General features: G+C 41.2%; 2 protein-coding genes across 2 annotated transcripts; both read left to right on the top strand.

The window, feature by feature from the left end:
• The first annotated feature begins 497 nt into the window (after positions 1–497).
• Positions 498–1,968, top strand: LOC137502716 (myb/SANT-like DNA-binding domain-containing protein 3). The gene is made up of 3 exons (XM_068229713.1): positions 498–675; positions 1,064–1,297; positions 1,400–1,968. Exons 1-3 carry the CDS (start codon positions 498–500, stop codon positions 1,864–1,866), a joined length of 879 nt encoding a protein of 292 aa, XP_068085814.1. The 3' UTR covers positions 1,867–1,968.
• A 1,676-nt stretch (positions 1,969–3,644) lies between these two features.
• On the top strand, positions 3,645–5,116 carry LOC137502715 (myb/SANT-like DNA-binding domain-containing protein 3). The gene is made up of 3 exons (XM_068229712.1): positions 3,645–3,822; positions 4,212–4,445; positions 4,548–5,116. The coding sequence occupies exons 1-3, from the start codon at positions 3,645–3,647 to the stop codon at positions 5,012–5,014; spliced, it is 879 nt and encodes a 292-aa protein (XP_068085813.1). The 3' UTR covers positions 5,015–5,116.
• Positions 5,117–26,748: the final 21,632 nt, after the last annotated feature.

Genomic DNA, 26,748 nt, shown 5'->3' with positions numbered 1-26,748 from the left:
CAATATTCGTGTCAATTGGATTTTTACAAGGGACTGTGATCAGTCCTTATCAGACACACTTCCGCGCTCTACTTCCCGATCTGCCAACAAGCCTTTTAACGCAATATACAGCAGAAAGTCCACTTCTGATTTACTTCCGGGAAACAAACTCTCAACATAAGGACAGCTGCGTGTTCCAAGGCTATTCGGTCTAATGGCCAAGTGCACCAACCTCGTTTAAGATTCAGCTAACCAGTGTGTACGTAAACATGGTTTAAATTTAAGGACTGGTTAGAGGGAAGTGTGGAGCACCATTCTTAATCAATGTTTAGTTAAGCATGTTTAGCTGGCAGTAGAATTAAACACTACCCTGATGTTTAACTTGGTAGCGAAGAATAGTGAACGCGCTTCGACGATTTCGTGTTTCTTTTGTTAGAACCACACCTCTCAGGAAGGATAAGAAGAAGAAGGAATATTAATTTATTCTTTGCTGGAAGCTGGAAGTATTTATTAGAAACATGGATGAACAAAAGAGGAAAAGGTCGTCCAATTTTTCGGATTTTGAAACCGATATTGTGGCTGAATTAGTGATCAGACACAAAGATGTCATAGAAAATAAAAAGACAGATGGAGTTACAGTAAAGCAGAAACATGAAACATGGGAGAAAATCGCAGAAGAATTCAATTCTATTGCAGGTAAGCATTATATTTCTCTGTACTATTGTGAATTAATACAGTATTTCGAGTTAGGTTATGAAAATCGGTCAACAGAATATATAGTATGGCAGATTATTTCCTGTACAATACGAGTACCGGTACTACAAAACTACAACTAAAAGTACTTGGGTTTATTTATTCCTGTAAAATTGTACGAAAAACAATATTAATACACCCGAATATTATAATTCTATTTATCTGTGCTATTGCGATTTAAAGCCTTCTAAATTCAGATTATTTTCAAAAGCAATACTTCAAAACTATAATTAAAAGTAGATGCTCCTTAATTTCATAAATAGTGAAAGCAAAATAGTGTTGTCACTCCAGCATGTTATAGTTCTGGTTTTTTTTTGTTTTTTTTTTTCAGGTGTCTCTTGCAGGAGTGCAAGAAATTTGAAGACCTGTTATGAGAACTTGAAAAGGAAAACAAGAAAAATATGTGCAGACAATAAAGTGATGATGAACGCAACTGGTGGTGGTAACTTTAAGCCCACATTGTCTAAAACTACTGAAAAGGTTATGGCCCTAATACAACCGACTATCACACCACTTATGAACGCTCATGATTCAGATGCTTTATACCAAGGACATGTGAATGAAGGTAAGTGTATGGACACAGAGTACACTAATGCAATTTGTATCAGGCATTTAACAGTTAACTTCCAACTGAACATATTAATTACACGTTTTCTTCTTTTTTCAGTTTTAGTCCTTCCGTTTGATGACGTGGAACTGGAAGAAAGATGTAACGAAACTGAAGCACACGAAACAGGAACACTGCCAGCTGTAGTAGCACCATCTGCTGACGCGGCAGAAACTTGTACTCAAAGTCAAGGTCAAGCGGAAGCACTGAATCCCTTAATCAAACCTCCCATAAATTCATTGACTCAACCATGCCTACCGTCTTCACATACAGCAGTACAACCTTCAACATCAGCTGATACTGTATTATCAAATAGAGCTAAATCTCGTCGGCGTAGACTGTCAACACCCAGAGACAAAATTACAGATGCCTGTGAAAGAAGAATTTCAGTGTTGGATTATCAGTTAGAAGTAATGAGAAAGGAACATGAGAAAGAAATGGAAATAAAAGAGTTAAAACTAAACATTATGAAAGAAAAACTAAAATACTGGCAAAATATGAACAAGAACGAAGATAGGCCAAACTAAGTGGTTTTGTAAAGCAGCAAGTGTTAAGATTAGCGTACTTTTATTTTCATTTTCTATAAAAGTCAAGTTCATTTGTGCTAGTAGGTTAGGACGATGAGGAGTGTGACCGGTCGATATAAAACTAATTTGCTAAAGTGTGTGGTTTTTCTAAAAGTTAATAAATTTCACTCACCTGAAATGACCATTTATTAAAGCCTGGCGCACTGCTGTGCCAGCATTGTCATCATTTCTGTACATTTGGTGTACTGGATTTAATTGTTCACCATCTTCGATATCAGGACCTCGAGCTTGCTGGAGCTCTTCGATAATGTGCTGAACCATTAAATCATCCGGAGGGTTTTCCTCTCTTGTTGAAATTGCAATATTGTTCAATACTGCTGTAGCAACAATTATATTTAGAGCTTTATGGACTTCACACCTCAAACCAACAGAAAGAGCAGGAAACCTCCGCTTCCATACACCATACTGTCTTTCTACGGTATTTCTTGTCTTAATATGTGCCCTATTGTACATATGCTCTTCTCTGGTTTGCGGGTTCAGCAGAGGTGTTAAGAGAAATGGCTTGCACGGATATCCACTATCTCCCAATAAATAACCATGTTGTATTTCACCTCTCTCGAATTGTGCCCTCTTACTGCAGTTCTGAAATATTGTACTGTCGTGGACAGAACCAGGCCACCTAGCTACAATATCTCTCATGAGTAAATTACTGTCACTTATTGTCTGACAATTTATGGAAAAATAACCTTTTCTATTCCGAAATATCTCGGCATTTTCTCCACCTGGAGATCTGATGCGAACGTGGGTGCAGTCGATGGTTCCAATTACACCAGGGAATCTAGCAATATTAAAAAAGCTTTCCATTACCTCCCTCTTTTCTGCTTGCGATGTTGGGAAATAAATATAGCGTTGACTGAAGGAAGCTATAATATTACTCACGTCGTGTATAATCCGAGCTGCTGTTGTTCTGTGTATATTAGTAGTATCACCTACAATTATGTTAAAGGAACCAGTAGCATAATACCTCAATGCAGTGAGCATTCTGTTGATAGCAGAAACAGGATTATTTCTCTGCGTTGGAAACTGTAGGTTATTTTGCATTGTTTCCAGAAGAAATGAAACTGTTTGTTTAGATAAGCGAAACCTTTCCAAAAATTTCCTATCACTAAGTTCTTCAAAAGGATCACCTCTCTCCACTATTATACCTTCGCGCTCATTTCCATTCTGCTCCAGATATTCCAAATATAAAAGTTCATCTTCAATATCATCTCCAAATCTGGCAGCCATTTTGCCTTCACTGCTAATCACTGTTTATGTTTGGTAACCGCTCGAACTTGACTGGTTAACTTTAACCGACAATAATCAGGGATTAAAGTATTAATCAGGAATGATGCTCCGCAGTTTCATTTAAACAAGGTTTAAGAAGAATTTTAAACGCTGATTACTCTAAACGGGGTTCGTGCACTTGGCCATTATGGCCAAGTGCACCAACCTCGTTTAAGATTCAGCTAACCAGTGTGTACGTAAACATGGTTTAAATTTAAGGACTGGTTAGAGGGAAGTGTGGAGCACCATTCTTAATCAATGTTTAGTTAAGCATGTTTAGCTGGCAGTAGAATTAAACACTACCCTGATGTTTAACTTGGTAGCGAAGAATAGTGAACGCGCTTCGACGATTTCGTGTTTCTTTTGTTAGAACCACACCTCTCAGGAAGGATAAGAAGAAGAAGGAATATTAATTTATTCTTTGCTGGAAGCTGGAAGTATTTATTAGAAACATGGATGAACAAAAGAGGAAAAGGTCGTCCAATTTTTCGGATTTTGAAACCGATATTGTGGCTGAATTAGTGATCAGACACAAAGATGTCATAGAAAATAAAAAGACAGATGGAGTTACAGTAAAGCAGAAACATGAAACATGGGAGAAAATCGCAGAAGAATTCAATTCTATTGCAGGTAAGCATTATATTTCTCTGTACTATTGTGAATTAATACAGTATTTCGAGTTAGGTTATGAAAATCGGTCAACAGAATATATAGTATGGCAGATTATTTCCTGTACAATACGAGTACCGGTACTACAAAACTACAACTAAAAGTACTTGGGTTTATTTATTCCTGTAAAATTGTACGAAAAACAATATTAATACACCCGAATATTATAATTCTATTTATCTGTGCTATTGCGATTTAAAGCCTTCTAAATTCAGATTATTTTCAAAAGCAATACTTCAAAACTATAATTAAAAGTAGATGCTCCTTAATTTCATAAATAGTGAAAGCAAAATAGTGTTGTCACTCCAGCATGTTATAGTTCTGGTTTTTTTTTTGTTTTTTTTTTTCAGGTGTCTCTTGCAGGAGTGCAAGAAATTTGAAGACCTGTTATGAGAACTTGAAAAGGAAAACAAGAAAAATATGTGCAGACAATAAAGTGATGATGAACGCAACTGGTGGTGGTAACTTTAAGCCCACATTGTCTAAAACTACTGAAAAGGTTATGGCCCTAATACAACCGACTATCACACCACTTATGAACGCTCATGATTCAGATGCTTTATACCAAGGACATGTGAATGAAGGTAAGTGTATGGACACAGAGTACACTAATGCAATTTGTATCAGGCATTTAACAGTTAACTTCCAACTGAACATATTAATTACACGTTTTCTTCTTTTTTCAGTTTTAGTCCTTCCGTTTGATGACGTGGAACTGGAAGAAAGATGTAACGAAACTGAAGCACACGAAACAGGAACACTGCCAGCTGTAGTAGCACCATCTGCTGACGCGGCAGAAACTTGTACTCAAAGTCAAGGTCAAGCGGAAGCACTGAATCCCTTAATCAAACCTCCCATAAATTCATTGACTCAACCATGCCTACCGTCTTCACATACAGCAGTACAACCTTCAACATCAGCTGATACTGTATTATCAAATAGAGCTAAATCTCGTCGGCGTAGACTGTCAACACCCAGAGACAAAATTACAGATGCCTGTGAAAGAAGAATTTCAGTGTTGGATTATCAGTTAGAAGTAATGAGAAAGGAACATGAGAAAGAAATGGAAATAAAAGAGTTAAAACTAAACATTATGAAAGAAAAACTAAAATACTGGCAAAATATGAACAAGAACGAAGATAGGCCAAACTAAGTGGTTTTGTAAAGCAGCAAGTGTTAAGATTAGCGTACTTTTATTTTCATTTTCTATAAAAGTCAAGTTCATTTGTGCTAGTAGGTTAGGACGATGAGGAGTGTGACCGGTCGATATAAAACTAATTTGCTAAAGTGTGTGGTTTTTCTAAAAGTTAATAAATTTCACTCACCTGAAATGACCATTTATTAAAGCCTGGCGCACTGCTGTGCCAGCATTGTCATCATTTCTGTACATTTGGTGTACTGGATTTAATTGTTCACCATCTTCGATATCAGGACCTCGAGCTTGCTGGAGCTCTTCGATAATGTGCTGAACCATTAAATCATCCGGAGGGTTTTCCTCTCTTGTTGAAATTGCAATATTGTTCAATACTGCTGTAGCAACAATTATATTTAGAGCTTTATGGACTTCACACCTCAAACCAACAGAAAGAGCAGGAAACCTCCGCTTCCATACACCATACTGTCTTTCTACGGTATTTCTTGTCTTAATATGTGCCCTATTGTACATATGCTCTTCTCTGGTTTGCGGGTTCAGCAGAGGTGTTAAGAGAAATGGCTTGCACGGATATCCACTATCTCCCAATAAATAACCATGTTGTATTTCACCTCTCTCGAATTGTGCCCTCTTACTGCAGTTCTGAAATATTGTACTGTCGTGGACAGAACCAGGCCACCTAGCTACAATATCTCTCATGAGTAAATTACTGTCACTTATTGTCTGACAATTTATGGAAAAATAACCTTTTCTATTCCGAAATATCTCGGCATTTTCTCCACCTGGAGATCTGATGCGAACGTGGGTGCAGTCGATGGTTCCAATTACACCAGGGAATCTAGCAATATTAAAAAAGCTTTCCATTACCTCCCTCTTTTCTGCTTGCGATGTTGGGAAATAAATATAGCGTTGACTGAAGGAAGCTATAATATTACTCACGTCGTGTATAATCCGAGCTGCTGTTGTTCTGTGTATATTAGTAGTATCACCTACAATTATGTTAAAGGAACCAGTAGCATAATACCTCAATGCAGTGAGCATTCTGTTGATAGCAGAAACAGGATTATTTCTCTGCGTTGGAAACTGTAGGTTATTTTGCATTGTTTCCAGAAGAAATGAAACTGTTTGTTTAGATAAGCGAAACCTTTCCAAAAATTTCCTATCACTAAGTTCTTCAAAAGGATCACCTCTCTCCACTATTATACCTTCGCGCTCATTTCCATTCTGCTCCAGATATTCCAAATATAAAAGTTCATCTTCAATATCATCTCCAAATCTGGCAGCCATTTTGCCTTCACTGCTAATCACTGTTTATGTTTGGTAACCGCTCGAACTTGACTGGTTAACTTTAACCGACAATAATCAGGGATTAAAGTATTAATCAGGAATGATGCTCCGCAGTTTCATTTAAACAAGGTTTAAGAAGAATTTTAAACGCTGATTACTCTAAACGGGGTTCGTGCACTTGGCCATTAGACTAGCACCAAACTTTGATTATGTTTTAGCATCAAATACATGCATAACATCAACCATCTATGCTGGCTTAGTTCACAACAGGGAGGCAAAGAGCAACACGCGTACACACGTGCCTCGTGCACGTTACCTACAACAAACACTTACAAATGTATCCAAAACATGGGCTCTCAAAAAGAAGATATTTTATTACGTCTTGATAGAAGTGTACTTGAGGGAGGTGTACTAAAGTATTACAAAATGTCACTTATGAAAATGTTGTGTCAGCTGACTCGGCGTATTTAAAATACGGAACGTACAAATAATATATAATCAGCAGTAAACAGTCATTCAGCGGACTTTAATTTAACGACATAATTCGAGACATAAAATACACATAAGGAAGATAATTTAAAACATTCATTATTCTACGGAAATGGACCAGAAGAGGATTTTAAAGATTTAGAAAACTCTAACTTCCGTGAGACTTCTAGAAACGCTGATGACGCCGTGAGGCCTTCGGAGAGGCGTCGACACACAGCCTACTCCTAGGGATCTGCTCAAAGCTTAACGTCTCCATCCGACGTACCAATCACCATCAACGTCATATGCCGTCACTCCATATGAACACTGGGGACACACACAATCTCTCCTATCTTGCCCGATGATGATGCTTGTTGTTTAAAGGGGTCTGACATGCAGGTCGTCGGCCCCTTATGTAATGACAATTTAAAATTCTAAAATTCATCCACTGACCAGAATTCAAAACTTGATAAGCAGGAATGAATGGATGGATATGAAGTTGAAATAATCAACGGATTCAACTCAGAATATTCAAAGTTAAAAATAATTCCCAAATTGATCCACTGACTACAACTCGAAAAGACGACGATGAACAATGAATCCGAGCCGCAATGCCCCACAATCGTCAGATCATTAAGACTTGATGACCATGGCCACAAAGCGCAAGCAGGCTAATGGCAGTGAAAAATGGCTACTCGAGGAAGGTGGCCAGGAGGAGATCGCTAAAAATGTTGTACAGGCGAAGAAGAAGTATTTTCAGCCGGAGGTTACAGAACACGCGGATAACATTCCCTGGTGCCTAATCAATTCCATCAGTAATTATCAAGAAACACCGTACAAGTGTACAGCAACTGGAACTTCCACTGTAAAAGGATTTTGAAGTTTGATCACAACATTTCTACCACAGTTCTAACATTGTGTAAAACGAGAAGGAAAATTTTGTCCGTTTGCTCCAAACGGGATGCGCCCGCTGCGGAAGGCTCGACAAGGCGATACTTTCTGACCAGCTTGTTGCGTGACGTCAGTGAGACGAGAACTCTTATCTGAGCCGCGTTATGTCATCTAAAGGAATGCGCAGCTCGCACTATGCCGTCAAGTGCACGCCCACAAATTAAATCACGAAGTGCCGGCATACGAAGAACAAGAATAGACGGATATTTCAGGGGTTTTCCCTGAAACCAGCGACAACTCAGGCAGAGAATGCGCAATTACTGGGAAACATCAAAAAGCACCTGAAACACAACAGTTGAATATCTTGGTCCTACGTAACATGAAGAAGATCTCGACTATACACATTTTAGGAAGAAGACACACGCTTTTTACTTTAAATTTACAATTCCACAAGTGTTTTGGCTCAAGAATATAGATTTGAGTGTGTTTCACAGATTACGACAAGGCGTTCAGTAAAGTTCAAAACATTAAACAATGGAAATCTTAGAGACCTTAAATGTAGACAGCAGATATATTCGTTCGTGTCATTAGCAACTTGTACTGGCAGAGAGAGCTGCAGTATTATTCAGTATGGCGCAAGAGGGGTTGTATTATTTCACCTAGAGTATTTTATCTTTATTCGGACAGAATATTTAAGGTCGTCAACAATATGTTGGAGTGAAAGTGTCAGTGATAAAACTGGGGATCTCCAGCAGTTACTGAACCGAGGTCTTCAGTCGTGAGCAACACCCGCATGCCAGTCTGTACCAACACTCATCTGCCATTTCCATATTGATGAACATTGTGACCTGGAGGGATGATTCCTATCCACATTTTGCGCCGCACAGAAACAGGTAGGTGTTATGGCGACGGCGGGATAGGGAACGAAGGTTCAGCCCAAGTGTGAAAAAGAGAAACCACGGCAAACCGTCTTCAGGGCTGCGGACAGTGCGGTTGCAAGCGTGAATCAAACAACGCTGCCAATCGCTCGGCCCATTATTTTAAATTCTCCTGATTCCTTTTGTCACTGTCTATTCCTCCTGTTCTTCTTGGACTTTGATCTTTGCCGAGCACTGTAGTATCTTCTCCCAGAGTAGCTCCTTTCCGTATTGACGTCTTCCGTATTCCCCCGCTTCCAATACCAATCCTAGGATGCCGCTGAGAATTCTTCTCTCTTCGACTTTTCTTTCGATCAAACCTTTTATATTTAGTGAGACACACTCGTCTGAGCTTCAGACTGTGTGACAAGCATGGCTCAAGCTCGTTTACCATCGCCCCTTAATGATGCACGGCATTTTTCCAACGCCCTCCAGAGTCACAGTGACTCCACAAGAAAACCAAAATCAATGTTCAACGGCCACCTCAAGATACTGGATTCTGCAAAGACTAACTATATGCATTTTCGTCATCTTTGATCATACACCTTAAAACATCTTGAAGTGGTAGCAACTGACCAAGTTTTACTATCATTCAACATACATAGAAATTTATAAATGGAAATAAACGTATTTAGCAACTCAAAAGTCTACTTCAAGCATGTTCAGGAGAACTGGTCAGAGCTGTAGACAAAGAACAGTACAACTTTTTTTTAAAAGATGATAAGACCATCTAACGATGATGAGGACGACCCAGACAAGTTCATGACGAACATGTCCAGTGTCGCTACTTCCACTAACAGGTGCTCAAACAATATCGAACTGTTTAGTGTCGCTCAAGAGTGAGCTATGTAACATTCTGCAGAATGCCCATGAGGGTGACTTTCTTGATGATAATGAAGCTTGTTGTTTAAACGGGCTAACATCTAGGTCATTAGCCTCTAACGAACGGAATGTTATGACAATTTAAAAGTCCAAAATTCATCCACTGGCCAAAATTCAAAACGCGATCATGAAGAATGAATGGATGACTATGAATTTAAAATAATCATCGGGTTCAACTCACAATACTGAAAGTTAAAAATAATTCCAAAATTAATCCACTGACATAACGTAAACTCATGGTATTCCACACATGATGGTACTACTCACAAGTATTGTACGTCGCACAGGTAACGCAGATCTATGGTGTTTCTCACAATGGCGCCAATCATAGGCAACGCAAACCCATGGTGTTCCTCACATAGTTGTACCAATTACGGGCGCCGGTATTCCTGTGGTCTTCTTCACATAGTCGGTACTAATCACAGGCAAGACAGACCCACGGTGTCGCTCATATAGTGGTCCTAATCACAGGCAACGCAGACCCACGGTATCGCTCATATAGTGGTCCTAATCACAGGCAGCGCAGACCCACGGTGTCGCTCATATAGTGGTCCTAATCACAGGCAGCGCAGACCCACGGTGTCGCTCATATAGTGGTCCTAATCACAGGCAGCGCAGACCCACGGTGTCGCTCATATAGTGGTCCTAATCACAGGCAGCGCAGACCCACGGTGTCGCTCATATAGTGGTCCTAATCACAGGCAGCGCAGACCCACGGTGTCGCTCATATAGTGGTCCTAATCACAGGCAGCGCAGGCCCACGGTATCGCTCATAAAGTGGTCCTAATCACAGGCAACTCCCAGACCCGTGGTGTTTCTCACATAATGGTACTAATTACAGGCAACGTAAGTACGTCGTATTCCGTATATAGTGGTACTAATCACGGATACTGTAAAACCCATAGTGAACCACTCTCTGCTGCTATTAATCACAAACCTATTGTGTACCTAACATAGTGGTACCACTCGCAAGTAAAGGTGACCCATGGTGTTCCCCCACGCGATGGTACTTGTACCGGAAGGTACACCTCAACGCCGCGCATTCAAAATTAGCGCCTAAATGAACTCCTCTATTGGTAAAACAGTGAAACTGAAAGTATACCAACTTTTGTATTTCTAGGTTTTTGTAACTGATTGATGTTCATTTATTTTTGGGTTGGCAATATTTCCTTTTTTCCTGCCAGTTTTGAATCTAGCCAATCACTAATTTCTGTAATTAATTTCTAACCTATCACGTGCTTCTTGTTCGATTCTGAGGGTAACATTGAGATTAACCAATAAAATTCAGAGGGTGTGGCTAGTTTAGTCTTGTATGATCTCGAACCTTTCCTGAGGGTTTATAAACTGCAGCTTTTCTCGTTTCTTGGCCTATTGATCGTCGTCTATCTCAGTGTGTGTGTTAAGCAGGAGGCGGGCGGCCTCTTTCGTCGGCAGCAGAACATCTATACGGTAATGGCCACATAAACTACACCTTTCTTGTTGTAGCTACCTCCTCAGATTATTCCAAGGGGAAGGTCCGAATCTTTAACCATGTAACCTACGTTTCTAAAATGTAACTTTCTTCCGGCTAATGTAAAATTTCATAAAATCTTTAACTGTAAATCGGGGATAGAGAGTGATGTACCCTCTCGAGCTCCTTTTCATTTTGGTTTGAGGTGACTACATTTTGTAATTGTTTTTCCTTCTGTAATGTGTTAAAGTAATTTCTATGCCAGTCACTTCAGTAGTTTGGGAATAGCCTCTGTTTCATCGGCCTAAAGCCCTGTAAGGTTTTAATATTTCATTATTAGGAGCGCAGTGTTCGCCACCATTCAGTTTGTGTTTCGGGCCGTTTACTTAACCTGTTCCTTTCACAAAGGCCCTGTAGGTTGGGTACTAGACACCCCTGTATTACATTATCTTTCAATTTGTAAGTTGTGCGTTGAGGGGCCAGTGATTGTAATTTTCCGATATTGCCTTGAAGAGGCTAGAAGATACTGAGAGCCTGTTTGCTCTTTTTCAAAGTTTTTGTAAGATTAATGAATGCCTCTGGGAGGCTTCAGATTGTGATTTAGGGAGCAAGTGCTCTGGAACTAAGTAATAACACTTCCATTTTGAAAATTGTAAAACTAGGGGCTTGAACCCCAAAATTGTTAAGGTTCTGAATCTTGGATTTTTCCTAATCTGGTTTCAAGATTGGGACTGTGCCTGATATGTTTTATGTTCACAAAGTGAAAATTGTTAAGTTGTTGTTTTCTGAAAAAATACAACCTTCAGTTCGAGTTTTAAATTAATTTTGATATTGTAGATAGACTCATTCATCCCGGCACCTTCTTTAACCTCTTTCTGCTTTACGGGTACCCCCGTAACAGTACTAATCACAAGTAGTTGCAAGGTTCTAATTGAATCAACCCTTGGTCGCCCCGTTTAGTCGCCTCCTACGACAGGCAGCGGATACAGTGCGTGTATTCTTCGTCTGCATCCCCCAGCCCACAGGGAGTGCGACTTTCTTATAACCCTGCGTCTCTCGTTTTTATTTTCTTTTTTCTTTTTTTTTTACGGAGGAGCTCATGTTCTTATCGTTTTACGACACCTTAGATCATACCTTGGTGAATGTCTTCCTGAGTGACGAAATGATAAGCCTAATAATAACTTCACACGGGCGATCATTGTCAGCTGCTGCATCCTGACGCCAGAGCGATTACTTGAGTTCGGTGCGCTTCGTGTGGCAAACAATATCTTCTTATCGAACGCGATTTCTGCTGCTTACTGACCTGTTACGAGTTTAGTGTGGATGAAGTCGTACGGAAACTTGCGAATCAATTCATGGAACAGGAAGGAACATTACGCCAGATGTGTGAACAAAAATAAAACAATACGGAACTATCGCTTATCCCAGCAATGAGAGCATCTTTGGTTCTGAAAAAAGGATATATACAATATAGTTTTTTTTTAAAGTCTGCATGTATCATCGAATGAGCTGTCAGACAGTGTTGAGAGGAAACCACACTGTAACGACACCAAATCTGGAGTTGAAGTTGCTGTTAAATTGAGAGCGATGTACGGTATGGCTAGATCAACAAGAAGGTAGTCGATTATAATTATATCTTTGACATCCTAAACATCGCGGGTATAAATTAAAGTATTATTTTCCTAGTAAACCCCGACAGACAGACTCCGACAAACTTGAGTATCTGAAAACATTCACTCGAAGTTTACTGTTGGAGAGCTAAAACATTCTTATGTCCGCACAGAGTGTGACTTTGTCAGCGACTTGAAATAAATTAAGATTATCTTCCAATTTGAAAAGAAAACGATTGCTAAAGAAGTCTAATTGTAGAAATACAACATATTACGAATAATTTACATTAACACAAGGCAGTTTTAACTTTGTAAAAGCTTTCATTCTTTCTACAGGTTTAAAAAAAAAAAATTTAGTTCGTTCCATGTGTCAGGGGAAAATGTACAGGAGGCGATAGCGCGACCGGGTGACTCATTTGCGGAGAGAGATATTTCTTCATGACCGGCTAAGATGATCTAATGTAGTACGGTAGCGTGTTCAATGTGTTCGCTTTAAAATAGCGTAGTTTCTGCAGGAATACTAATCGTGTGTTTAACGAGTGATGTATACAGTAGAACAGCGTGTATTCATTGTGCTGTGCTATGCGATGCATTCTTCTCACACAGAATGCCGCTTTACATTCATTCGCAAACTTTCCTGCCATCCTCCCTTCCCGTACGTAAATTAGTAAAGAAGTTCCGCACCACCGGGTCCATTCTTAACAAGAAATCGCGCAGGAGACGAACCGTTTTAACAGAGGAAAAGCTTCACGAAACTGGAGCTCTCTTGGAAACAAAATCCCTGTCGCGTCTCGCCGTACAAGCTAATGTGCCCACAAAACAACAAAACTGTTTGCGCGAATAAGTGCTGGCAGAATTATCGGACTTGTATTTTTCCGTGAAACAATACATGCTGATCGATATACAGACCTCATTTCAGACCATTCTTTCAAGAGCTGACGGAAGAAGAAAGGAGTAATGGTTACTTCATACAAGATAATGCGACGGCACACACTGCTAATCGGTCTGTGGAGGTAATAACGGGACGTTTTCGAAGATCGTGTGGTTAATTATCCCCTAGATCTCCTGATTTTAAATACCTGTGAGGGATGCTGAAGGGAAAAGTGTATGTGAACAACCCTCACACAAGGAAAAAAATACAAGAGAACATTACACAAGTTATTTCAAACATCACACGGGCTGAGATTCGCCGAGGTGTCAGGCGTGTTTGACAGCTGAAGGACAACATTTTGAACATCAAATGTGATGCCCGGTAGATTTTAGACGAATAGTTTCACTGGAAATGGATCTCTATAAGTGTGAATTGGCGTGAGTAGTGGGGAGGAAAAGCGCGCATTATACCGGCTAGCGACGGAGTGACATTGCGCCAGCCGCGCCGGGCTCTGAGTGGTGCTGCGGAGCGAGCCAAAAAAAAAAAACCTGTAGGCTATATGTACATATTTTATTAAGATATTATCAAATCGCATTTCGATTTAAATTAATTTTAAACGCTTCTTATGTGCGCGTGGCCAACTCTTGTTCCGTTTCTCTACGAGGTGGCGTTTAAAGTGGGATGAATATTCCTAGCGAGTTTTACGATCGGATACCCTTCCTGATGTCAAACTCATCAAAAGAATTATATGATAGTAGGGACAGAGAGGGTGAAGCCCAATGCCGGCACATAGCCTACTCATATCGAATAGCAGCAACCGGCCTGATGAAGTCTTAATATCTCCAGCGGACGGACGAATCACCAACAGCTTCGTATGCTCTAACTCGATACGAATCCAGGCGTTTGGCACGCAATCTAGTGATTAGAAATTATATAGCACCATCTCTCCTTCCCTGCCGGCCAACAGGATTCGAACCGACTAAGCACGGTGTCGGCCACCATGCGGGCTCCTCATGTTCATATAGTCTACTCCTTCAAAGCCAATACCTTCAAAAGGGACAGGAACAGGGGCGGCACCAAACGTAACGTGCGTCTGACGGAAGGTTAGGTACTCAAAAGTTTCCGATGCTAAATGACATGACGTGAACTACGCTGGCGGCTGGCGACGAGGAAATCCAAAAGTAAACGCGACAGGGTAGAGATAAGACAAGAAGTCATTACATCAGCCCACAAGTTGTCATTAAAGACTCGTCACTATCAGTGTTATATCACACAGTGACTCACTGTGTTTACCCCCGACAGATTCATATCACCACAATACAGCTTAGACCGCTACATCATTTTTTTACAATTGGTTTTAGGTCGCACCTACACAGATAGCTCTCATAGCGACGATGAGAGAGGAAAGGGCTAGGAGTGGGGATGAAACGGCCGTCGCCTTAATTAAGGTAGAGCCTCAATATTTGCCTGGTGTGAAAATGGGAAAACCACGGAAAACCATCTTCAGGGCTGCCGGCAGTGGGGTTCGAACCCACTATCTCCCGAATATAAGCATAGAGCTCCGCACGGCCAACTCACTCGGTGTGCGGTACGTTATTCTTATGTCTTTACAGTACAAAAGTTATAACAATTATAGCAATGCTTTCTAAGCAATGAAAGGTGAACCTCGTAAAGTTAACAAAGATACAGTTAGCAGTTCTGCAACGTCTAAGTTAAACTGCTTCCAAAAATTGTCTATGAATCGAGTAGTCCTTCGAGCCCCTTTAATGTCTCTCAAACCAATTCCTCTTCAGAGACAACGTGTATGTTCTGTTCATAGATCAGCTTCTTTTCCGCATCAACGTCTTCCGGCTGGTCAGTGAACTGGGGCCTATAATAAATCCTACACCGTCTGACTTCTTCTCCTACCAATATCGGCAAGTCCGGTTACTTTTTCGGCAACTCTATAACTTTTCTTTCTCAGAGAATTTGCTATGAGCGACCAAATCTGTGTGATCCGGAGTATATCCTCACGTTCTATGTTACTCAGTCACTTAGCGAACGTAGGAAAACTGTCGACCAATAACCACTGGTGGTGAGGATAAGAACCAACCTCGTAGCATCCAATGGAGTGTTACTCGATCTTAGTTCGATTTTTTACGTTGCATCGACGGTGTGAGTGAACTGTTTTAGTAGATGTTCGTTATATGCGTCAGCGGGTTCGTTTCGAGGTATTTGAGCCGCAGAGCCAGTTTGAATTCCGCCTGTTATTATTGAACCGAACAAGCTGGCTACGCAATCGGGAGAGATGGGATCAATGCGGTCAGCAACTCGGAACATGGTTTATTTGTGGATTCCTATTTTCACACGCGCTCGGACTGTACGTTTTAATCAAGGCCATGATCGTTTCCTTCCCAATCCTATGCGATGGTCTCTCCCTGTCGGTCCGACGTAAACATGATTAGTAAAACAAGTTTGTTACTCTACGATACCTTGCAAAATGAATATGGCGTTTACTTTTCAACTATTCCTGTTCTCTTACGCCAATGTGACCTGCATTCAAAATTACACGTCAAAAACTTGGCTACATCGTGGAACTCGCAAGCCATTATTAACAAAAAACACGGTCTTATCAACTCAGTAATTGAAAACATTCAGCGAATCAAACTGCAAACTCTTTCTCTAATCATTTTTAGCAGCACTGATATAAAACTACAGCAATTCCAATAATGTACAGTATTTGCTGCACTGGTCTGCGTCTGATATTTTTAATAGCTCTTGGGAACTGAAGGGACACAGAAGTTCCAACAGAAGTTTAGGACACTCTGAAAGTTATCATTTATTATCTCCAATACTTTCGGAGTTATGAAGGCCCTTATCGGTCAGTTTCATGCTCGTTTCCTGTAACAGAACCTTTTTCCTGATAACTCTGGAAGCTTACAAGATATTACGACGAATAATTTTGCATGCATGTATATGTCATAAAACCAAACCCCATGGCGCAACAGTCCCGAAGAGCATGGCCTACCAAGCGACCGCTGCTCAGCCCGAAGGCCTGCAGATTACGAGGTGTCGTGTGGTCAGCACGACGGATCCTCTCGCCGTTATTCTTGGCTCTCCAGACCGGGGCCGCTATCTCATCGTCAGATAGCTTCTCAATTGTAATCACGTAGGCTGAATGGACCTCGAACCAGCCCTCAGATGCAGGTAAAAATCCCTGACTTGGCCGGGAATCGAGCCCGGAGCAGGCACCGCGGGGCCGACATGTATATTTCATAGAGAAGAAAAAGATATACAGTACTAGAATTATTGAGCTAGCTTCATTAGTTAAGCTTTAAAAAAAATTCAAATGAAAATAAATGGAAATATTAACTACCGGTACTTGAAAATAACTTCCATGACAAAAATATTTATACTTGATGGACTTCACTGTAGCTATACTTATCATAATAAAAAAGCATCATACAAAAATATTCATGTGTTTGTAAATTATCAGAGAAACGGCGAAATAGTGACCATGATACACCCCCATTTGGAATAATTAATTATATATAATGGTATAGGTTTATATCATTCCTACATTTGTAGCCATATTACTAAAGAAAAGTGTGTTTGCCGTGCTAAGTTTGCTTCTAGCATGCATTTCCATTGTCGCGGAGAAAAATGGTTAATAAACCCGATTTTTCCATGTTCAAAGGTGTAGGTACCCCTTAAGAATTCCGGAAATTTAAAGTCCCGTCAGTCAACAATGTGTTGTGCCATGGAGGACGAAGCAAGTGGCTCAGGGTAGAGCAGTACAGTGACACCATCAGTTGTTTGAGTGCTATATATCAAGGGGTAAGTTGGAATGTATCTCACCATTACCAGCTTGTCTGCAGTCCGAACCAAATATGGTCAAGTGAGCTGGCTGCCAATGACGGCGCCGTGTCGTGCAGGGGTGGCCAGAACCTCCGTCCTCGCGGTGTGGATGTGCCACACAGGATCTTCCGAGCAGAACGAGTGTGGAAAGATATGGGCCAAAACCTCACCTCACGACTTGTATTTGAATTCGGGGTAAACATGGTGAAAAGTGTGCTAAGGCAGGATTGGTAATGGGAAACTGCTGACTTAAAGAGATTTGGAATGAAGGAATGATGCAGCGTAAGACGGTAACCGCTAGAATAAGACACGCTAAGAAACAGATGATGGCAGGATGTACGATCGAATACTAGAATTCTGCGAAATTAACAAGAAAGAAAGAAAGAAAGAAAGAAAGAAAGAAAGAAAGAAAGAAAGAAAGACTTAAGAATACAGAAGTAGGACGTATTCCATCAGTTTTCTCATCGCGCCATTACAGCAATAGGCGGGCCATAAACATTGCTTACATATTTACATACGGAGTCTCCTTTTCCTTTAGGTAGTAACTTTTTTTTTTTTTGCTAGTGGCTTTACGTCACACCGACACAGATAGGCCTTATGGCGACGATGGGATAGGAAAAGGCTAGGAATGGGAAGGAAGTGGCCGTGGCCTTCATAAGGTACAGTACCAGCATTTTCCTGGTGTGAAAATGGGAAACCAGAGAAAATCATGTTCAGCACTGCCGACGTGGGGGTCGAACCAACTATCTCCCGGATGCAAGCTCGCAGCTACATGCCCCTAACCGCATGGCCAACTCGCCCGGTGATTATTCTTGTAAGAGGAAGCAATCCTCTATATAACACTAATCAGAGGGGAAAATCAAAGAGATCAGACACTTCGAGAAATGAAGATATCGGCCAGAAGGAAGACAAGGGCCACGAAGGGCGTGTAAACGAAAGACTCCCTACGCCTCGGAAACCTAATACCGTCGGGGTCGAAAAAGAACAAGAGCCTACCAAGGGACGTCGGATAGGATAAGTGAAAGTGAGGAGCCTGGCACAAGTAAGTGGAAGCAATGCCAGGACTCAGCTAAGGGCCCTGTGGTGGACGCCAACCCATGCTCCAAGCTGAGAGCCGCTGGCGCCTCTTACGACAGGCAGGAGATACGTGGGTGTTATTCTACCGCCCCCACCCACTTGAGGTGCATACTCTGTTATAAGATGGCGCTGTGTTGACCTGCGCGCTCTCGCGGTCAGTTGCATACAATAACAAACTTAATAATGGAAAGGAAAGATTTCTCATGCCATAGACCCATACTACACAGAGCTATTACCCACATTCCAGGTGTATCTCATTCTATATAATAAAATGTATTATCCACATAACATTTGTCTTCTGCGCCCGTTACAGTTGGTATCGTGATCACAGTTTACATGACTGAATCTCAAGGGTTACGTGGAATCTGTGATGTGACTCTTCAATTCAAACATTCCACGTGCACTGCCAGGGTTCAAATGGCGGTCGCCTAATGAGAAGAGTGACAGAGCAACCATCGAACCGAAGAAACGCGCCATGCATTCATCGTCCTGGGAACGTTCCCACAGCACTTGCGTGGTACGCAGTTCCCACCTACAACACCGTATCGGACATGGTTCGACTCTTTTTACAGGGTGACGTCCGGATCGCGGTGTCATTAGTATGTTTACAGAACATAGTGCCCTTGGTGGCGCGACCCAGTGTCTCAGGTTTGAGCAATGCTAGAAGCAACCAGTCCCTCTTACTGTATGAACGGTGTGCAAATGTTGCTCATATGGTTGGATGGTCAGTGTATTTCACTGCACTCTGCAGACTCATAATGTAATAGCATCATCCAGCTCCGTGAGGAAAGCAACGGGAAACTACCTGTCTAATCAATCAATCAATCAATCAATCAATCAATCAATCAATCAATCAATCAATCAATCAATCAATCAATCAATCAATCAATCAAGACTGATCTGCATTTAGGGCAGTCGGCCAGGTGGCAGATTCCCTATCTGTTGTTTCCTAGCCTTTTCTTAAATGATTACAAAGAAATTGGACATTTTTTGAACATCTCCCTTGGTAACTCATTCCAATCCTTAACTCCCCTCCCTATAAACGAACATTTGCCCCAATTTTTCTCCTTAAATTCCAATTGTATATTCATATAGTCATCTTTCCTATTTTTAAAGACAACATTTCAACTTATTCGTCTACTAATGTAATTCCACGCCATCTTTCCACTGACAGCTCGGAACATACCACTTAGTCGAGCAGCTCGTCTCCTTTCTCCCAAGCCTTCCCAGCCCAAACTTCGCAGCATTTTTGCAACGCTACTCTTTTGTCGGAAATCATCCAGAACAAATCGAGCTGCTTTTCTTTGGATTTTTTTCCAGTTCTTGAATGAAGTAATCCTGGTGAGAGTCCCATACACTGGAACCATACTCTAGTTGGGGTCTTACCAGAGACTTATATGCCCTCTCCCTTACATCCTTACTACAACTCCTAAAGACCCTCATAACTATGTGCAGAGATCTGTATCCATTATTTACAATCCCATTTATGTGATTACCCCAATGAAGATCTTTCCTTATATTAACCCCCAGATACTTACAATGCTCCCCATAAAGAACTTTCACCTCATCAACGCAGTAATCAAAATTGATAGGACGTTTCCTGTTTGTGAAACTCACAACCTGAATCTTCGCATGCCTACTGTCAATCTCACAACATTATCGAGGTCATGTTGTAGTTGCTCACAATTTTCTAACTTGTTCATTACTCTATACAGAATGACATCAGGACACTTCTTCAGAAACGGCTAGGCAATCTGTGACAGCTGATGGCGCAGCCGTTGGGGCTGAATACTCAACAAACAAAAACTGTGACACCATTCGTCTTCGACTTGGTTGGTGGGGCGAAAAATAGTTTTTGAGTAAGACCAAAGGATCTGGTACGAGAAATGTTGGTTTGATGTCCAAGTTCATAGAATTGATAATTTATGAGCCAGTTCACCATCAAGATGATAATAATAATAATAATAATAATAATAATAATAATAATAATAATAATAATAATAATAATAATATTTATTCTTCCTCAAATGACTGAGGTTGCCAAACCGACAAAGAATATCATACCATATAAATTTAGTACCTAATTTAATTACAATACAGAAAAAAAATCTATTGATAACGTAGAGAAAACAATACTTAGTCACAAAGAAGCAGCAGATAAATTACCGTACTTTAACTGATTAAAGTGAGTGGGTGGAACGCAGATTGATGTCGAGGCTTTCAATATTTGTATGCCCCAGCTCACGATGGTCTCACTCGGTACTCGAAAGCGTCGTAAGTAGGTGACGTGTAGTTTAAAAATGGTGCCCCTTGCACCCAGCACGAGCCCTATGACTCAAGATTGTACTTACTGAGGTAATATGAAATGGTTGGTCTTCCGTACTTCCTCATTTTCACGCCCGACAAATGCTGGGGCTGTACTCCCCACCCTATCCCACCGTCGCCATGAGACCTGTCTCACTCGTTGCGACGAAAAGTGAATAGGAAAACCAAAAAAAATGTAAAACATTGTCTGATAATGTTCCAATCGTTCAATTTCGCGCCGTCCAAGAAAACATACGTGGATTATTTAAACAGTGGTCTGTAATCCTCCTTACCATACTCCTTTTGTCCAATATCCACGATACAATTGGAGTGATGCACACTGACAACCACTGATGTGTGAACTGTGACAGTAGCAACACCGTCTCCATCAGTTGGCGCAGTTCAACACGGAACAGGAAAGTAAACCCGCAAACAGTCAGATCTGGGCAATTACAAGCATACTGATGCCATCCTTCAGATCATACAATCTATACAGCCCCATTCCACACTTGGTGATCAAATAATCGTTTTAGCATTAAAAAAGAAATTGGATCGTTACATGCGCATCTACACTGTTACAGACTTCTCTTGGTACCTCCTTTACTGGAACTGGTGGGAAATGCTAGGTGGAGTTTCGCCTATAAATGTTCTTGACAAGTCGGTATAAAAACGGATGCGCTTCGGTCAACCCCGATAAATTTCAAGAGTGGTCGTGGTGTCAAAACTTCGTTCCACAGGAGGAGTTCTGTCGTATTCAAATCCCTTCAAATACCAGAATCGAATCCGCCAACATCGGCTCAGCTGTCTGAACAACTGACAGCGCAATGCCAATACGTTCTGTGATATACGGAGTATTCATGGAGGAAACTCGAACAACAGGGTGGATTTCTGAGGCAGGTACATGAGCGTACATACTCAGGAATGTTAGAATGCTGGGAGAACTGTGCATTTTGTGCAAGAGGTTGAAGAAATTCATAGTAAATTAATTGGAATGTTTCTGTCGCAGCCTTGTATAAAAGGACTGAGATGTCATGTTGAAAAGACTTGTGAACTGAGTAGATGTGGAATGATATGTAGTGGTGCGCCTGCGATTGGGAAGGAAGAAACTATACTTGTGTATTAGAAAACTAGCGACACCATTCCTGACATTCGACTGTAACCCTCTTCTCTGCCTCATGTGCATCATATGTGAAAAGGTTCAGTAAACAACCACAAGGAATGAGGAACACATGTGAACGTCCCCACTGCGCTGGCCAATGCGAGATCAGCAACTCCACGTCCTGCTTTCGTCTGAAATGTTAGGCTGATGCGTTACAGTCCGTAGCAGTTGGCGCCACAGAGATATATTGTTTACAGTTTGTCGACTGCCATTTGGAGTGGCATTGTTGTACTTGTGCTGCTCTGAAGAAGGTGGCGTGTTAGAAGAACGGTCGAAAATAGTGAATGCCTACTGATGAAAGACGAACATTTCCGACATATTCTTCTGTTCAAATTGAACAGAGGGGCGATTGCACTGCGTACGGCGACGATGTTGTTGGGAAGAGTACGGCGAGGCTTTTACCTGAAAGACAATCCACGTTCAGAAAGATCATCGGCCTTTTCGAGGACCAGCTCAATGAATTGATTCATGATGATCCACGTCAGTCAACCCGAGAACTAGGAAATTTGTAACACGCCAATCGTCGTACATTTACTTGCTTGGCTTGTCGAGTTCTTGAACACCAAACCAGTAGATTTCTTCAGGCATGGGAACTGAAAAAAAATTGAGAAGGACAGGAAAATTCTGAGGAAAATTATTGGTCCTCAGAAAATGACGGATGGGACATGGAGAAAAAGTAGAAATGAGGATCTCTACAAGTATTCCGAAAATATCACGGACACAATGCGAAACGGAGACTGAAATTTTATGGACATCTCGTCAGAATAGATGAAAACTGCCTGACTAAAAGAATATTTGAATATATAATTGGATTGAGGAGGACAACGAAATGGGTGGAGAAGGTTAAGAAGGATGCAGAAGAAATGAAAATAACACCAGAATTGATCCTCGACAGAAAGTTCAGAACTCGAGTAGATGACCACAAATTCCATGAAGAGCAGCGGAAGAACAGGCCCAAATTTGTAATATCTGAGGAGCAGAGAAAAATAAGGAGTGAACGAATGAAGAAGTTGTGGGAGGAGAAAAGAAGAAGACTGGCCAGAAAGCATTAAGTTTCACGCAGTCCACAGTTGGCCAAATTCGGAAACAAGAAGAAGAATAACGCATCAACCCAATGTGTCTATAAGCTGTCAGTAACTGAACTTAGTACTACCGCACGCGGCAACAACTTCACGCAGCGAAGGTCATAATAATCTTTCACAGCTTACTGAACAATCAACTATTCCGTCAGCATAGACCAACCACACGATTAACATTTTCACCAGGACAGTGAAGGTGCTGCAATAATGTTTATGGAACCTGTCAACCCGACGTCTGACCACCATTTTGAATGAGCTAACCGAAGATGATTACAGCACAAGGTCCTTTGCCGTCACTGTCACACTTGGAATGAAGGTTACCATGTCTTTCCCCAGAGTTGCGTGAGCTCAGATCGTTGCACGAACGTGCGTGCAACCGAGTGTATCATGCCGATAAAAAAGAAGCTGGCGTGACTCCACGTCTCGCCTTCCTGCGTGCCGACACGCGTGCTGTTCGCCTTGCGTGTCTACAATCCCATCACGTGCTCGGGAGCTTCCTTCCTGCCTGCCTCAGTTGTCTGCCTCACTGTCACCCTAGCCCCATAGTAGTTTTAGCAGCATGAAAATTAGTAGCCGGGGATTACTGCGGACGCAGATTGGAAATCTGTAGCTAGTACAATCATTCCTTGTTAAGAGCTACTATTTTCGTTAGCATAACCTGTTAAGAATGCAATTTTGTGAGAGCCTTGGCGGGTATCAATCAATCAATCAATCAATCAATCAATCAATCAATCAATCAATCAATCAATCAATCAATCAATCAATCAATCAATCAATCAATCACTACTGATCTGCATTTAGGGCAGTCGTGCAGGTGGCAGATTCCCTATCTGTTGTTTACCTAGCCTTTTCTTAAATGATTGCAAAGAAATTGGAAATTTATTGAACATCTTCCTTGGTAAGTTATTCCAATCCCTAACTCTCCTTCATATAAATGAATATTTGCCCCAATTTGTCCTCTTGAATTCAAACTTTATCTTCATATTGTGATCTTTCCTACTTTTAAAGACACCACTCAAACGTATTCGTCTACTAATGTCATTCCACGCCATCCCTCCACTGACAGCTCGGAACATACCATTTAGTCGAGCAGCTCGTCTCCTTTCTCCCAAGTCTTCCCAGCCCAAACTTTGCAACATTTTCGTTACGCTACAATTTTGTCGAAAATCACCCAGAACAAATCGAGCTGCTTGTCTTTGGATTTTTTCCAGTTCTTGAATCAAGTAATCCTGCTGAGTGTCCCACACACTGGAACCATACTCTAGTTGGGGTCTTACCACAGACGTATATGCCTTCTCCTTCACATCCTTACTACAACCCCTAAACACCCTCATAACCAAGTGCAGAGATCTGAATCCTTTATTTACAATTCCATTTATGTTATTACCCAATGAAGATCTTTCCCTATATTAACACCCAGATACTCTGCACTTGGTTATGAGGGTGTTTAAGGGTTGTAGTAAGGATGTAAAGGAGAGGGCATATAAGTCTCTGGTATAATAATTTCATGTGGCTATTTGTAGCCGGGTGCAGCCCTTGTAAGGCAGACCGTCCAATGAGGGTGGACGGCAGATGCCATGTATAGGTAACTGCGTGTTATTGTGGTGGAGGATAGTGTTATGTGTGGAGTGTGAGTTGCAGGGATGTTGGGGACAGCACGAACACCCAGCCCCAGGGCCATTGGAATTAATCAATGAAGGTTAAAATCCCCGACCCTGCCGGGAATCGAACCCGGGACCGCCTGAACCGAAGGCCAGTACGCTGACCATTCAGCCAACGAGTCGGACAGTCTCTGGTAAGACCCCAACTAGAGTACGGTTTCGTTGTATGAGACCCTCACCAGGATTTCTTGATACAAGAACTGGAAAATATCCACGGGAAATCAGCACGATTTGTTTTGGGTGATATCCGAAAAAAGAGTAGCGTTACGATAAAGTTGCGAACTTTGGACTGGGAAGACTTGGGAGAAAAGAGACGAACTGCTCGACTAAGTGGTATGTTCCGAGCTGTGAGTGGAGAGATGGCGTGGAATGACATCAGTAGACGAATAAGTTTGAGTGGTGTCTTTAAAAGGAAGGAAGGTTGGAATCAAGAAGACAACCTGGGGCATATATTTATTTATAGCGAGAGGATTTAGGGAATGGAATAATGTATCAAAAGAAATCTTCCATAAATTTCCAAATTTTAAGTAATGCTATCGGTTTTACATCCCATTAACTCTTTTGGTTTTCGGAGACGCCGAAGAGCCGGAATTTTGTCTCTCGAAATTCCTTCATGTACCAGAGGCTGACGTATTTGAGCACCGGACGGAGCTGCTAACAGAAGGCCGGCGCTCTACCGCTTGAGCTACGTAGCCCAGCCAAAGTTTTAAACATAACCATGTTTTTATGTAGACCTTGTCCGTGATTGCGAATTAATTCTTCACGAATGGTTAAAATTGTTACCAGTTAAGTAATTTAATAAAATTTGTGACTGGTACCAATTTTAGTTAAAAGTCAAAGTATTTAAGAAAATACCAAGTGATAGGGAATCTGCCACCTGCTTCATGTAATCCTTTTGCTCTTTGTTATCTCGCATTTCCACTTCTCAACTTTTATCTCTGTTAATAAACAGAACAAGGGTGAGTTCACTGAATTAAGGCTTCTCAGTAACACCAATGTTTCGCCCCAGTCTGGCAGCACTATCATCAGTTAGATTGCCTCACCTCTCCAGAACGATGCATTCTCCATATTCAAGTACGAAGCTTACAAGAAACTGACCGTTTTGTTTAGAGAGATTTCCCTAACTTCCATCAGATATAGCTTAACTCTGTGAGGTCCGTTTTGCTCGTATTCAGTACAGTCTATAAGGTCCAACATGATCTACAAGGAAATACACATCTTTATGTACACAAGATCGTTTTTTATAATTACACCACAAATTGAATACATGCACATCGTACTATATTTAAGGATGCAATGTCACCGAGTTATAATATGTTAAAAAATACCCACTGCGACGAATCATCCGATTTCTAGAACACGTTTTGCTACGATAATATCTTTCATTGTCTCACTCCTTTCATTCATTCGTCAGTAGACACTACCTGTTCTAGTTCAGCGACAAAATATTATCATATGCATTATCGCCAAGACTTCTGAATCATTTTGGTTTCGGAATTTCAAATGTACCGTAGGTCTGAGATGGTTTCCTGCTCCATCGAGTTTGAACAGAATGGAACTGTTAACTATGGCGAACTGTAAAAACCAGAGAGCTTCAGCGGAAAATTCCGGGCATCGATAAACTACAGACATACTGCATAAAGAAGCAAACGTAAGCCAGATCTGAGAGAACTCCAGTCCCATTCGGCTGAGGACTGAAAGCGGTTAATAATACTTCTGCATCAAACTCCAGTATTCACGAATAACCTAGTCTGCACATGATGTGTATTGTCAAAACGAAACTGAAACAATTAAAACATACTTTTTACGGATTTTTTTACAATAAAACATAAACAGGGTCACCTCGCGTCCTATGTCACTTTTTGGTTTACTCTACAGGTTTTCTAACATCACAGATGTAAATGCCCACAGAGCATTCTACGTTTCCTGTATTTTAACGAATGTTGAATACGCCTCTCCAGCCTGGTCCATTTCTGCTTCTTCAAATCTCAGCCACATTGACCGTGCGCAATCGTCAGAGCCACAGTCCCTGCCTGTCGCAACTTGAGCACTACCCAAGTGCCTGGGAAGCTAAAACTCAAAACTCTTTCTGCACGGAGGAAATTAGCCGACCTAAAGCAGGTCTCCAGTTTACTTATTCTCCCTCCACGTCCTATCCCGTAATAACAAAATGAAGACCCTATTCCATAATCCTTACCCCCGGCTTTCTTGTGTGTATTCAGCAATGTTAACACCTTATCT

Source organism: Anabrus simplex, chromosome 11 (genome assembly GCF_040414725.1).
Source record: "Anabrus simplex isolate iqAnaSimp1 chromosome 11, ASM4041472v1, whole genome shotgun sequence".
Classification (NCBI taxonomy): domain Eukaryota; kingdom Metazoa; phylum Arthropoda; class Insecta; order Orthoptera; family Tettigoniidae; genus Anabrus; species Anabrus simplex.
Note: the sequence above shows the minus strand (reverse complement) of the source record. Positions and strands in the feature narration are given on the sequence as shown.